This window comes from Epinephelus moara, chromosome 11, assembly GCF_006386435.1.
Source record: "Epinephelus moara isolate mb chromosome 11, YSFRI_EMoa_1.0, whole genome shotgun sequence".
NCBI classification, from domain to species: Eukaryota; Metazoa; Chordata; class Actinopteri; order Perciformes; family Serranidae; genus Epinephelus; species Epinephelus moara.
In genome coordinates, this window is record NC_065516.1 from 17122206 (window position 1) to 17137838 (window position 15633).

Sequence of the window (15633 nt, forward strand, 5' to 3'; positions counted from 1 at the left end):
TGCTGACATCTGGGTTGTTTGACATTTTGAAACTAGTTTCATTGTTTGTTGTATTTCCGTCGTTTGTAGTGTTTATGTACTGTATGTCTGGGGAAAAAGCTGGTTTACATATCTCACTGTTCGCCAGTGGACTTTGTCTCTGAGCTGCTGCATGTGGTGCTTACAGACTGGTTGGCCTGTAGTTGGCCTGTGTGTGCTGGGGTCAGGTATTCTTTGAACTGTTTGCTGTCGGAGCTGACAGCAGAGAGGAAATTATTGGGTGTTGTTGAGTTGTTGTGAGCCTAATGAGGAATACATTTCTATATTGCCTTCAGTGATGGGCGACCTGACTCTTTTCACAGTTTTGGCGAAAAGTTTTTGGTTTGGGAGTCGACACATGTAAATGTACCCAACCTTTCGGACCTTTCGAGTTTTGCTACTTTTTGCAGTTCAGTTTTTACAGTTTCTTCTTGACACTCCATTATAATATGTTTGACAGCTAGTGCTGGTCTTCTCTTCGATGCATTACCAGTCATCATGTATAAGTTTACATTAATAAAGGCAAAGTATACACAGGAGTAGGTTCAAGGTTCTGTGCAGAGCAGTTAACAACAACACAGTACAAAAGAATAATTCGATTGAGAGTCAAAGCAAAACTATTACAAAAGTGAGAAAGATTAACAGTAAAAGAATAAGCCAAAATAAGTTCAAAGATGTATGCATTTATTCTGTAACTGCTTATCCTCTTAGCGGTCGTGGGGGGCCAGAGCTTCTCCCAGCTGACATTGGGCTTCAGTGCGGAAGTTCAGTTTGGTACGCTTTTTTTCCGTTTCCACTGTGAAAAGTTGTGGATGGTACCAATGGGACCGTTTCGTACCATCCCCATTTTTGGTCACCCCTCTGTTGGGGTACCTAGCACACAGATCTGGTACTAAAAGGTGGAGTTGTGAACACTGCGGTCTGTTGATTGCTCTGAAGAGTTACTTTTGGTTCCAAAGGTACCATACCGAAAATGTTTGGTTGAAACGGGGCTTTAGTAGGAAGAGCAGGTGTCCCATATAAGAAGGCAGTGTCCCTGCTGCAGCGGCCGCAGGTTTGATTTCAGCCTGCGGCCCATTGCTGCATGTCTTCCCCTCTTTCCCCCCCTTTCACGCTTGGACTGTCCTGTCTAATAAAGGCAAAAAGCCTTAATATTCATTGTAATGAACTGATTCAGCATCCCACTTGTAAGCAGGTAGGCTATGTGAGCTTAATATGATGTTACAGGAAGTCACTGACCAATTATCAGTCGTTCTTTGAGGGGCAAGCAGCAGTTACCTCAGCAGCTTTGTGCTGCATTCATGTGGTGTCGATAATAATCTGAAAAATGATCATACTTCTCACCTGATCTGCTTTCTTTACTTTTCATGATCATCAATGTGTTGTTTAAGCACTCTGAGCAGTACAGTGATACCCATCTTCTTTGTAGTGTCGGCATTTTTTTTTTTAACATCTTAAAGCTCATGAAAACACCGAAATCAGAAGAACAACCATCCGGGGAGCAACTGAACTCACTCTGGACCCTGGCTAGCAGAGGTCTTGACTTGTGATTTAATTGGTCCTCCCTCATTTATTCAGTGTCGTTGCATTACTGTAAAACAACAAAATGAGCAGCAGGAAAGGAGTGCAATTTTGGAAGCAGGCCATTCTAGTTGAAATGGCAAGCTGACCGCTCTGACGCTATTTATGGAATATAGCCTAAAGTGTTGTCATTGGCTATTCCAGGCAACAGGGGATAAAAATTGCTACAAAATAATGTACAGTAAAACATCTAACTTTTGCTAAGCTCTGATAATTATTTATATTACACAGGCCATGTTAGCTCAACAGATGTTACCAAAATGTGATTTGACTGCATCAATCTGTTGTCAGTCCTGGGCAAGCAACAGAAGTCCCACTTCGAGAGAATGGTTCATTCAGTCTCGTTCAATAAGTGCAGCTGCCAGGCTGCTTGAGCCTGATGCAGTTGCTTCTTGTTCACTCACTGTAGCATTCAGCATGAGCAATTCCTTACGATAACAGCGAGTGGGTGAGTGGGAGAAGTCAGGGATTCATGAGCAATCGGATGTTTGACAGGCTGACCTGGTATGTACTGGACAGTACAAAGAGTCAAAAAGAGTAGTTTGTTTTTGCCCATGGGCAATACAGTGGTGCAGTGGTTAGCACTTACAGGAAAAGGGTTTCGAATGCACTGGCTGGCTGGGGCCTTCCTGTATGGAGTTTGCATGTTCTCCCCATGTCAGCGTGGGTTTTCTCTGGGTTCTCCAGCGTCCTTCCACAGTCCAAAGACATGCAGGGTAAATTAATTGGTGACTCTAAATTGCCCGTAGGTGTGAATGTGAGTGTGAATGGTTGTCTGTGTCTGTGTGTCAGCCCTGTGATAGTCTGGCAATCTGGTGTACCCCACCAGTCTCCCAGTGTCCGCTGGGAAAGGCTCAGCTGCTTTTGCCTTGCAGGTAGCAGTAACTAGAGAAATGGTGAAGTTGTGAGACAAGGTGGAGTTTAAAGGCTCCTAGCTATCTGTGTAACTCATGTCCACAGTTTGGTTTTTCTTTGTTTCCTAGTTTTTGCAAATTTGAGAGGCTTTGCTTGTCCATAAATTGCAGTTTTGTATTGTTTAATAATTTTTACATGATAAAACAGATGTCAAAAACTCTTTGATACTGTTCGTAATTACAGCATTTTGATTTTGTCAGGCAGCACAGGAGGTCTAATTCGTGTAACTGGATGTTCTTGGTTTGGAATCTGGCAGCTTTTAATTGAGTCCATTGTAAGCACCCTGTACCTAATTCAGCAAGACAGCTAGGATAAAATTTATAACACTAATTATATACAGGCTGTCACCTAGCTACTGTAGTTGCGACCCTGGTGGACAACTAGAAAACACATGGGAAAGGTACATCAGGTCCTGTGTTTTGGTAAATGTCCGATTTATTAGGCAGCTTGTCAACTGACCATGTCGTTGTATCTCACATGGCAGCACTTCCCGCTGCCCATTTTGTAGATTTATCCAGTGTGTTTTCAGAGTCCTGGAATCACTCCACAGACAATTTCAGGATCACTTTAAGTTTACCAACACCTTTGATTAGAATGTCCACACATCATGATATATGGACAGCTGTGAAGTAATCACAACTGTTTTTCTTGGAGGGACAGGCCCAGCAACAACACCGTGTGATGGATTTTCACTGTAATTCCATTTTTCCCAGCAGCGATCGCAATTTTCCAGCTGCGCCGCGGCAGCTAAATGAATAAAGAGAAGCCTGGCGGTAATGCCATTCTCTGTCCACATTGTCATTGTTGTTGTCACGAAGTGTTGAATCATTAGTGGATCAGATAGACATTCAGAGGGTTGTTGGCCAGCAGCACCAACATGCTTGAACTGACTCCAATTTTCCTACTATCTTCTTGCATGTAAATCAGAAATGCACTGTACTAAGCTGAGATTAAAGGAGAATATTTATAACCCAAGGGCACCCGTGCTGTCTGTTAAATAATTCATTGCTTCATTCTATTTATCTCCCTTTTTTCCCTTCTCTCAACCTTCTCTCCTGGCATTACAGTGGCTTCTCTGACAATCTGATTCAGGACATTATCTACAGCTATCTGGTTTTACCCAACCGCATCACCATCCCACTGGTCGGGGATGTGGAACTGGCCAAGCTACGCTTCCCCATGCCAAAGGTACTCACTCAGTTTGAAAATACAACAAACAGGTGGTTCAATATGCCTCTTCTAGCTTTTTGGGTTAGCTCATAAACTCACTGCTTCCTGAGGGAATTCATGGTTAGTAGCCCTTGATAGCCTAATCTCATGGGATCTGTGTGATGTGTGTTTTATGATTCTTCCTGTCATAAAAGAAAGTAGTCACCAGGGTTTTGCAGCTAAATCACAGCATTAAAACAGGATAAAAAAGAGCCGGAGTAGCAAAAGAGCACGTTAAGGCTTTGTTGCAAGTACCTGTATCCATGGCAACAAGACAAACACTTGAATATATGTCACTGCAAACAGCATCATTCTTGAGGAGATATTATTTTGTGATGTTGAAGATATTTTAGGCTGTAATTACTGCATGCCTTTGCTCTCTTTTCTAGTGATGCTGCCAATCTGACTAGTTAGGTGTATTATGCTGGGGAAAGTGAAAGCAAACCCCAAATTCACTCCACTTGGCAGTTTGCAGTATCTCTGTGCTTTATCTGTTATTTTCGTAGCTTCCTCTTGGATGTGTGCTGCTTACAGTCTGGCACCTGGTGGTTACCTTTTTATCAAGTCCCGACCTCACTGAGCACTGTAACGTCTAGACCACGGCAAAATAAGAACAAAATAAGAAAATACAGGCAGAGGGCAGAGTCTCTGCAGACAAATATACCAACACACACTTCTAGGGTGTCATAAGTGATAAGTGAGAGGGATTATATCTGTATGAGTCTGTACAGTGTTTTTATGGAACTCCTGCATATTATACCTTTAATGTAGAACTACAAAAGATGATCAGTTGATGTCAATATCGGATGAAAAATTAATCAGAAACAATTTAATAATCAATTAATCTTTTAAGTCAGTTAACCAACAACAATGTCAGATTTCAAAGGCAGGCATTCTCTGCTTTTTCCTGATTTATATCACTTCAGAAATGATTTAAAATGGAAGAAATGTTTTACACTAAACAAACAATTTAACACCTTGTGATGGGCATTTTTTGGACTATTTCATAGACTAAACCATCATTTGCTTAATTGAATAATAAATTAACAGATTAATTGAGCTGCAACTAACAATTATTTTCATTATCGACAAATCTGCCTATTATTTCCACAATGCATCGAGCATAAGTCTATAAAATTTCAAAAACTTGTGAAAAATGCTCCTCACAATTTCCCAGAACCCAAAGTGACATCTTCACTTTGCGTCTTTTGTCCAACAGTCCAAAACCTTGACTTTGTCAGCAAATTCTCATATTTAAGAAGCAGGAATCAGAAAATGTTTGACATTTTTGCTTGAAATATGACTGAGACAGCTGATTATCAAAATAGCTGCCACTAAGCTTTCTTAAGATCGACTAATCAGTTAGTTGACTAATCTTTGTAGCTCTCTTAATGGACTTTTAAACTGAGAAAATGAAGGGAAAATAAGGTTGATTGCAGCATCAGTGGAATGGACACTTAACATATACACACACAGAGTCTAGTTTAGATGGAAGTTTTACAGTTAAGGGACAAAAAGGTAATTATGTAAAACAGCTGCAGCCATACAAATTGTTAAAATCATTAACTGTTGAGATAAATTATTCATATAGGAAATTGAACAAAATGTGAATAATAGATAACATCATCAACCTAACCTAACCCTAGTAACAAACCACAGTTTTCTCCTGCATGGCCTCATGATGCCCAGTAGGTAATATCACATCCTATCAACTCTGAGTCCACTGTGGCCTCGAAGTGTCAGAGGCTGCTATTTCAGAGTTGCCTCTCCTTTACACTGTGCTCTGCGCATCTCCACAGGGAGTCCTGAGGATTCACTTCTTGGAGGCTCAGGATCTGGAGGGGAAGGATACATTTCTGGGAGGGCTGATCAAGGGCAAGTCTGACCCGTACGGCGTCCTGCAGATCGGCAACCAGCTGTTCCAGAGCAAGGCGGTGAAGGAGAGCCTCCACCCCAAATGGAACGAAGTTTACGAGGTGACAAGTTTGGGATGCCTCCTGGAGTAGGATGTTTATCACAATGCAGTTTCAGCTAACAATGAAAACAAGTGTATTCTCCCAACCTGCATTAAAGGTCCAGTGTGTAGGATTTAGGGGGCCATGTTTCCTTAGAGGAGGAGACCTCTGCAGATAATTCAGCGCTCTCTAAAAACCTCCTGAACAATGAACTCTGAAGGAATTTTAACTGGGAGAAGATTCAGCTGGTTACAATCTGCAGTTCTCCCCACTAGATTCCACTAAATCCCCCTAAATCTCACACAATTCTCCTCTAAAGGAGGTAATTAGTTTATTGACTGGACATGCCTGTTTGATCAAGCATCAATATGTGCTTGTCTTCATCAGGCTTTGGTGTACGAGCACTCGGGTCAACACCTGGAGATTGAGCTGTTTGATGAGGATCCGGACAAAGATGATTTCCTGGGAAGGTGGGTTCCTCTCATTTTCTGCTCTGATCTTATCAAATACACTTTGTGAGAAACAGCGTCTCTTTGCACATCAGCAATATGCCAGATATATAACAGCAAGCTTTGTTTTAATGGATCAGCTACTGTATGTATAGTCAACCTAAGGATCTGGTATTGCACTACAAACTGTGTCCTTAACACAATGTTGATACCTGAGGGGAAAGTGTGATGAAAGTATCTGTGCTAGTAGACATCAGTTAAAGTAAAGAAGAGGTGGTATCCCACAGTTCCGAGCCCAAGGGCAAAGTCAATTGATTTTACCCCAAGGATGTAACACAACACCCAGCGCTGACAACACAAAGCAGCCGATCGATAACTGGACCCCCTCTGTTTAGATTAATTGTTGTGATTTCTTTGCTTACTGTTCCTAGTCTGAGTAATCATTCGTCATTATTCACAGCCTGATGATCGATATGACTGAGCTGCACAAAGAACAGAAAGTTGATGAGGTAAGACAATATTTTTGGGGAAATTATAGCACTCATTTAATTAGAATTTGTGTAGAGTTTATACATTATGTTTTTATGTAGTAGTTCAACATCATTTAGGTTTTGAAGATTATTTTTTATCCAGTTGTTACAAAAATCAATAGTTTGGTCCTTTTTAAAGGCTTGAATCAATGATTTCACAATTTGTATTGCTGTTGCAGTGGTTTAACCTGGAGGAAGCTCCTACTGGGAAACTCCACTTGAAACTGGAGTGGCTGTCTCTGCTCTCCACTCCTGAGAGGTTGGACCAGGTACAGCACTGAGAAAAACAACTTTCTTGCTTTAAAGGAACACTTTGTCTCTCAATTGACAATTTGTATACCAGTTACTCACTCTGTGTTACTTTGTTTTTCTTACACGCCTCCATGGTGAACAAAGAATCCAAAAACAGAGAAAAACTGATGTTTTGATATCGTTTTGCTGTTGAACACTGTCCATTCTCCATTTTTGGTTTCATCATTCACCGTAAATGCATGAGAGAAAAAGCAAAGTTTTCTTCATGAATTCAGTGTATCACAGGGAGAGTTACTGATATACAAGTGGTCATTTGGGGGGTGAAGTAGTCCTTTAACAGTGCAGATATCTTTCTTTGTGGTGACTGCCTCTTCTGTCTCACCTGTCCCATCAGGTGCTGCGAAGTGTGCGCGCAGACAGGAGTCTGGCCAATGACGGGCTATCGTCAGCACTGCTTGTGGTCTTTCTGGACTCAGCAAAGAACCTTCCTGTAAGACAATGCAATGTTTCCTTTATTTTGATGCTGCTGGCATTGCTATTATTCTGATGCTATAGCTTGTAGTAAAATATAGCATCAGGCTTATGCAGGCTTCTTGTTCTTAACCTAAAACACACACACCCCACATTTTGCAACACTCTGAACCAGTTTAGTAAGAAATACCAGTGTTGCACTCGTGTTTAAGTAGGGATTATCAGTCAGTGTGCAGGAATGCTCTACTTTGCTGTTACCATAATGTTGAATGCTTTGCTTTATATGTTCTTTGGAATTTGGTTTTCACTGCACCCTGACCTCCAGGTGAACCTTTCCTTATTATCTCAGCTGCTACAAACCCATAAAAGCAGCAGCTAGTTATTATGGATGTGGCCTCCAGCTCCAAACGGGTCAATATGTTTTTAACAAGTTTAATGTTCCAGTCACTACAGCTCAGGGATTCTGTCTTTTGTCATTATTTTTGAGAGCCTTGAATCTACAAAACCTTTATTTCTCAGGACATTTGTATTTTTATTTAATAAGATTTAAATGCAGTCATTGCACCAAATGTGGTAAAACCTTCTTTTAACCCTTTGAAAAAACGTCAATTACAAAAGCAACTTTTTTTTTTTTTAGCCATCTCAGTCCTCATAACTTCACCTTTTCTCCTCTTTACTCTCTTTCCTCTTCACCCAAGAGCGTCTTCACAGGCAGCTTAGGCTGTGGGAACTTGAGTGAGAGGAGAGCATCGGGTCTAGTCTTTTGTGAGAGCAATACTTCAGAGTATAGAACAATATTTGTGAGTCCCCCACTGCGTCTGCATCCTGATAGCATTAGCGGTGTGCAATGACGTGGGTTGAACAGTAACAGGAGTCTTTAAAAACCTGCATCTTAAAGCATGTGTTAGCTGCACGGTTTAATTGTAACGTCTGATGAAAGTTACCCCGAGTGCCCGACAACCATTAACATAAAGCAGACACATCAAAACAGAGGCCTCAGCTATGCCTGCTTGTTAGTCAGATTCTTATTCTTCTAAATCAGGTGCTCAGTTCAAGGCTGAGATATAAAATATCTGCAGTACAAAGAGCTCGGTAGCAGAGCCCGTAATGATTTCTGTCTGCATTAGTGAGCCAATTAATGTGTAGCTGGACAGATACAGATAGCTTGTTAAAAGTGGCGCACAGTGTCTCAAATAAGCTGCTCCAAAACTTCCCCGAAGGAAACTCCCTCATTATTCTGACCTGTATATTCATTGTTAGCTCCCTGCAGTGTCAACAGTACCAGCTTCTTATTTATCACCCATATCATTCATGTTTCGGCACGTTTTTCAACTTGTTTTTCTGGTTTTTTTCCTCATGCCTCTTAACCATACCCAAACACTTTTGTCCTACTAACTGTGGGTGTGATTTTCTCCCCCAAATCTCCTTGTGGCTTAAAGAGCAACCTGTCAGATTTCACCTATGACGGGTTGAAGCAAGTCTCAGTCTTTAAGGCCCTGAAGGTAATGTGGGAAAAATGGATTGCAAGTAAAGATCACACCCTCATCTGTGTTTTCCCTCTGTGACCTGAAGTGCACCATCCACCGTCATGTGACTGTGATGATTATCAGACTAGAGTGAATTGTCCTTTTTAAAAGATGTGCATGAAGATGGATGATTGCATTGTCTGTTTTGTGCATTTGTTGTGCTGTGCGCTTCTTTCTTTTTATTAGTATTGATACATGATTTTCCACCTTTCCTTACTCATGTGATCTTGCATGCAAAAGTCTAATATTGCACTCAGATATGTTGTGTTCTCAGTGTGTATTCAGCCTGTACAGTTGACTGAAACTGTGACACCCTTACAGCATTCATATTTAAAGAGAAACTGTCCTACTCCTGCCTGTCCGACTGTACCTACATGCCCGTACCGTACCTCATTTTTCTTGCATTGGAAGTGAATTGGGTCAAAGGTTGTCAGCAGCAAACCTGCAGAGCAACCCAGCCTGGGTTAGCTAATCAAGAAGCTGACCATGCCCACCTCGTGTTGAAACCTATGGTATGGAACAGGAAGTCAGAAATCAACGGCTGTATTGTCAGTACTTTAATATTTCCAGGAAGTTTCAATTCTCGCATTGTCACACATGGAGTGGCACTCCCACAGTGCAACATCAGTCAGCGGTGAAACTCACTGCAGCATTGTGTGTCAGTTTTAATGGGCTTAAAGGGCAACTGGAGTACAATTACTTCTGGTTTGCTCCCATTAGTTGACTGTTTGTTACCATGCCTGCTGCTTCCCGGCTGGGCTGGCAGATAACGAGATGACAGATTGATGTAAACCTGCTGATTATGTTTTATAACGCACAGCTTTCTTTTTATTTTCTTCTTCGTGTCTGTGCTGGGGAGTTGTTTAATATGCCGCTTTTCCTGGGCCACATTCTTCCTTTAGGTCTTTCAGCATCATTTAACATCAGAATATTGATTTAGAGAACTCTGGCACTTTTCCTGGATGTACACGACTATAATTTGGAGAATGCATACACCATAAAGTGCACACCAGTGGCACATTTATACTCCCTTTACATACAAAAATAGACACACATACTTCAACGTGTCCTTTATGTTGCAGTAGATACAGCTAATAGATGTCTCTAGAGGGCAGAGTCAAAAGTTTCTGACAACAACAAACAAGGTGATGGTGGAGGAGGTCGTAATACTGTATCTTTTAATGGAGGCAGCGTTGTAGACGGTGGTGATCTTTTTGAAAAATGTTGTTGTTATATTACCAAATAGTTCTGTTCTGCCAAACGTCTTCATCATGTCCTGCAGTCGTGTCTTTCTTTAACTACGCTACACTGCCCCCACGGTCTCCCCACGGTGGTGCTGCTCTGTTTTCGCTGTATGCAGAAGCTTTCAGAAAACGCACACAATTACAACTGAAATGAATGCAGAGTACAAACAGAAGGCTCCATCCGTGTTCATATACTGTTATTTTCAGGATAAATGAACGCTTAGTACTCGTAAACAAGTTTCACAACTGTTCCAGACATACCATGCTGTATAGCTAAAAAGTTTTATGCTAGCTTGCCTTCACCAACTTTGTGAAGACATGATATCTGAGAGTGATATATTGGTCGAGCAAGTGGGTCCAAAATCTACTTTCCCAAAATCAGTTCTTAGTTGCCCCCACACAAATTGTTTTATTCTTAAGTATTCATCAAATAATGGAAACTTGTGCTCAAACTTGTGGCAAACTGTGTGTTAGATTGACGGAGCCCACAACCCCCCCATGCCACCCAACTAAACTCCTGTTTCTATAATAATTGAAATGCTTACTTAAGCTTCAGTCCATATATTTATGCATCGCTGTTTTCTTCCAAGTGCGCGATCATTAACGCAGATGTGCAACTCTCAACAGAGATGAGAGGAACCAGGATGGCTCACTCTCAAGCCACCTCCATCATCAGCTCCAGAAGAAGCAATGTGCTTAATTCTTTTTTACCACTTTCCCGATCGGACAAGTGGGTTGGTAGATTTCCTCAACGTATCCTCATACAACGGTTCGATTGATATCCTTCAAATTAGTGCCCCAGGAATGACGTTATGTCCTTTACGTAAAGCCACTTACTTAATGTAAAGTTGCGTGGGTTAGGGGGGTCCATGTCATTGGTTCGACAGCCCATTGGTTCGACATCCCATTAGTCCGACTGTCCGCGGTGCTGAACGGCTCGCGGCGGGCGTATGGTGCGCCGCGACCAGCTTGAGGCGGAGCAGGCTCACGGCTTATGTGTTTGTCACTTTCTTTTTCAGTTTAACCTACACCATGATCTTTTCCTGACCCTAACCAAGTGGTTTTTGTGCCTAAACCTAACCAGACCTTAACCACAGGGCATCATGATGATTTCGGAACGGACTTCGGAACAATGAGTTTAATATGGTCGGAACAATGGGATGTCGAACCAATGGGCTGTCGAACCAATGGGCAGTTCCCGGGTTAGGGTTAGGCAAAAGTTATTGTGGTTAGGTTTAGGAAAAGAAACATGGTGACAATGCAACTTAAAATGACTCAAATTTCACTTAATTTCATGTATTTTCGAACGCCAGTCTCCTGTGGAACGTCCTGGGGGATATTCCTGTGTTTTGTGACCCATCCACCACCCCAGCCTGTCTCCTTATGCTTCCTTCTTTACTCCCGTTAGCACACTGATCACGCAATTGCAGCCTTCCTAAATACATGGGTTACATACAAATCACAGGCTTATGTTGGATAAATACGAATTTGGTGCATTACTTTTCATAGGAAAACGTACAAACAGTGCATGAGAACAACCTGAGTTACTCGCCCAACATGGCGCTTTACTTGCCCCAGGCAATCAGGCAATCCTTATTGTAATGTCCTGCAGACAGGCCAACACACTGGAAATATATGGAAGTAAGAGTGAAAATCGGCTCAGTGTTTAGTAAAAATTAAAGTAAATATATTAAATTCAGAGGGCTTTATAGTATGAACAACTTACAAAATGCTCTATCCTTGGTTTCTTGATTCAGATGAGAGAAAACTCCTCTAAGGCGAAAACATCAAAAAGCACAACAGAGCAGGGATTCCTCTTCCTGAACAGACGTGTAATAGTTCATACACTGTGGACAGTAGTAACAGTTGTAGAATTACAGTACGATACAGAGAAACAATGATATTTTCAGGCAAGTTAAGTACAAACGTGTCATGTGTCATTTTGTGCTAAGTACCATCTCAGTTCAAGATGTAGCATATCAAAGTGTGGGATTGTGTTAATCAGCGGAGCTTAATTCTAATGCTGGTGAGAAATAGATGTCACATTTAAGCACCATTCTCAAGAGAGAGAAGATGGGTTAACGAGTGAGTTAAGACCCCCCCCCCCCAGCTGGTAGATATGTGGGGTATTATTATTCTGTAAGGGGTACTGAATAATTCTTAGCTGTCAAAACCCAGCATGCTAAAATTAGAACGCAGAGGAGACGAAGCCTGGCAGTCTCCTCGGGAGCCTCCCTGCCTGCAGCCCTGCTTGTCAAAACCTATGGTAATGCTTCTTCCCTTTGAACTACAGACTCTTCCACCATTGTGTGCTTGATACAGAGTCTCAAGGGGCTAATGTTTGCGTGTAATTATGTTGTCCATTACTGGCGTGTATGCATTGTGTGTCATAGTGAGGCAGATGAGCTAACACCCCTCTCTCTGATTCTCTAATAGTCTGCAAAGAAGAGTAGCAGTGAACCCAGTCCTTATGTCCAGCTGACTGTTGGACACAAAACACTTGAGAGCAAGGTGAGTCATATTCAATGGTGTCATTATACTGTCAGATTTTATTCTTTTCTTCCACTATGAGAAGAAAAGCGTAACCTCTGGTGGTGATTATGTTTGCAATCCTCCAATATTAAGTTCTGGACAACCAAAGATTGAATACAGCAGAATACATTCACATTCTTACACACAAAGACATTTTGAACCGCCAACGCATCTCATTCTTTAACCATCCTTCCTTGGAGCTTTCCATTACAAAATATTTCCCTCTGACTGCGGTATTAAAAGAGAGATGAACTGAAAACTGTTGCACAAGAAAATTAAATGAAGTTCATAACCTCCAACTTACCATTAATAGTCAGCTAAAGAGCTTCCAGCCTGACATTCAGTGTGTTTACCTGCAATTGCTCACTGGAAACTTAGATAAAGGGTTCAAAAGGGAAATTATTCAGGCGGAAGAACCACGTTAATGGACCCAGGTATGTTTGGTGATGAAGTTTTACTGCAAGCATTTAATGGGTTCAAGGAGGTTTGTTATATTAGATCAGAGTTATTGGATTGGTACTTTAATTTGAGGCTGTTTACATCCACATCGGATGAATCATGGAGAAATGTTTACTCTTGTCTTTGGCAAGTTAGCAAGAACGTCAATAAAGTCGTCATGTTTTAAGTCCCTGAACATAAAAACACCAGACTCTCGTATGTCACGATCATACAGGTTTATGTTGTGGCCATCGGTTTTGATTATTTCAAGACATGATTTCCTGAGAAGTCATGTCTTGTCTATCAGTTTTAGGATTCAAAATACGATAATACCCATGAGTCTTTGCCGTTGGTGCCATGAAGTAGAAGCCAGGGAGAGTTGCAAATCAAAGGCGTATTAAATTCAAAATGTTTTGTTGCTGCAGATGTTGATTCAGCCTATTTATCTCAAGAAGAACTTCAGGGAATTTCGATGAACTAGTTTGATTTTGTCAATCAGAGGTCAAAGGTCAAGTTCACTGTTACCTTGGGTTTGACTCATTCAATTTCTTAGAATTTGACACAAACATCCATTTTTACTCAATGATACACTGCTTACATTTTGGTGGTCAAAGGTGGCTGTGATCTCAAAGGCCATAACTCAAGAACTCATATGCTTATCATCACAAAATTTTACATCAGTGTCTAATAAAATGGAGAAGTGATTATGTTTTATATCCAAACATTCAAAGGTCACTGTGATGTCATTATGTTCTGCAGAATCACTTTTCTGGCCGTTATTTAGTGCCATAACTTAGTAACAGAAGAGGAGACATTTGGTCAGATACTGGATTGGTGACACTAATCTTGGGTGTCCATCTTGAAACAGTGCTGATTGTGTAGATCTGTGCTGCTGGGTTGAAGATGTGAGTGAAGCATCCATGTCTGCTGTCTTCTAGTCTACAACTTAATTGGCTTCCAGCTGACAAGAGTCATACAAGTCATGTTAGGACTTAAACTTAAAATTGTTCATAATGAGGTCCCCAAATATCCGTACTTTAACCACCTCAGAGACAATCACAATTACTCAACAAGACATAGCACAACAGATGTAAGCCTTTATTTAAGAATTCAATGGGCAAACACCTTTTTATATACAGCTGAATGACGGCTGTATATAAATCCCCCCCTCAGAGGGATCACAATGGAAAAAAGGGTTCCCATGGCCACCAAAAAAACCTAGAAATGTCATGGAATTTCACAGTCACATTTTCTAACTGAAATTATGTTTGAATAGAGTTTGAATCTGATATGTTTGAAAATGCCAGACAAGTAGGGCAAGAAGAAGAAAAAATGTTATTATGGGTCCTTGAAAAGTCATGGAAAAGTTTTGAGATTTTGTCCATAAGGATGTTCGGGAACCCTGTATTACGTAATGCAATCGTCAACAGTTTGGGGTGTATTGTGATACCTGTCTTCAGGTGAAGCGGTTTTATGTGTATTTTATGATCTTTCCATCTAATCAAACAAGGCACCGTGGTCACTGAATTCATCCAAAATTGTGTATTAGTTTCTCAACACCCTAATTTTAGCTACTCAAGTAACAGTTCATATGTTTCTTGCTGAAATGCACCTTGGGAGTCCTTGTTAACTTGTCATGTTTGTATCAAAGTCTTTTTCACTCACGATTCAATTTCATACGCATTCAAGTCATTGTGTTACAGTGCTACAGTATAGTAGTAGTAGTAGGGTTGTTGTCCTGCTGTATTGTCCTAGGGATGGGGGACTATGTATGTAAGAAAAGGGCCTTGAGTCCTACACTGTTCATTCAGTGTGTATGTGGACATTCTCATACACCCTTATAGCTGAAAAACCCTTTAACCTCATAGTCATTGTTCCATTTAAAATCCAATTTGCTTAAGTACAGAGGCAAAACTATGAAAAGCCTATCGCTGTCCTAATTCTTTATTCATGGAAACAAATCTTGCGGGGAAACTGGAAATTAATTCCTCATGAAAGTCAACAGAGCTAATTATGGTGTTTAAACACTTTATTGTATTAAGTAGAAAAAAGTAGATAATATACAAGAAAAATAACCAAAACATTCAATAAAAGTATATGATATTCAGTTTATAGTATCATGCTGAGAGTTTTAAGTATGTGATATTATGAGTCTACATTTAAGTTTGAGATACAACGCGTCCTAATGACTGAAGGGACCATTGACAGATGACTCCAGATAAATTGTGCTCTTAATTAAGCTGCTCTTTTGTGTCTCTTAATTAACAACTAACAAACGACCACCTGTCTGCCCATAAAGATTCGGCACAAGACCAAGGAGCCACTGTGGGAGGATTGTTTCTCATTCTTTGTCCACAACCCCAGGAGGCAGGAGCTCGAGGTGGAGGTAAAGCTGCATAACCACTCATTTAAATGTTTCATAAGATCATACACAAAGTGGTGGAAGTAACTGTCTTGTCTTAAAGGGACAGTTCACCCCAAAATAAAAAATATGTGTTTTTCCTCTTACTTGT

General features: G+C 40.9%; 1 protein-coding gene across 4 annotated transcripts in view; it reads left to right on the forward strand.

The window, feature by feature from the left end:
- The window catches only part of esyt2b (extended synaptotagmin-like protein 2b), a 54373-nt gene that overhangs the window by 27916 nt on the left and 10824 nt on the right, over window positions 1-15633 (forward strand). For 2 of the 4 annotated variants that reach the window (XM_050056435.1, XM_050056434.1), the window contains 9 exons: window positions 3582-3702; window positions 5523-5699; window positions 6066-6148; window positions 6588-6636; window positions 6837-6926; window positions 7304-7399; window positions 8079-8180; window positions 12587-12661; window positions 15420-15506. In XM_050056435.1, coding sequence (XP_049912392.1) covers window positions 3582-3702; window positions 5523-5699; window positions 6066-6148; window positions 6588-6636; window positions 6837-6926; window positions 7304-7399; window positions 8079-8180; window positions 12587-12661; window positions 15420-15506 — 880 coding nt within the window. Of the gene's footprint in view, window positions 1-3581; window positions 3703-5522; window positions 5700-6065; window positions 6149-6587; window positions 6637-6836; window positions 6927-7303; window positions 7400-8078; window positions 8181-8819; window positions 8883-12586; window positions 12662-15419; window positions 15507-15633 lie in introns of all 4 variants that reach the window. The other 2 variants (XM_050056436.1, XM_050056437.1) reach the window with 2 other exon arrangements.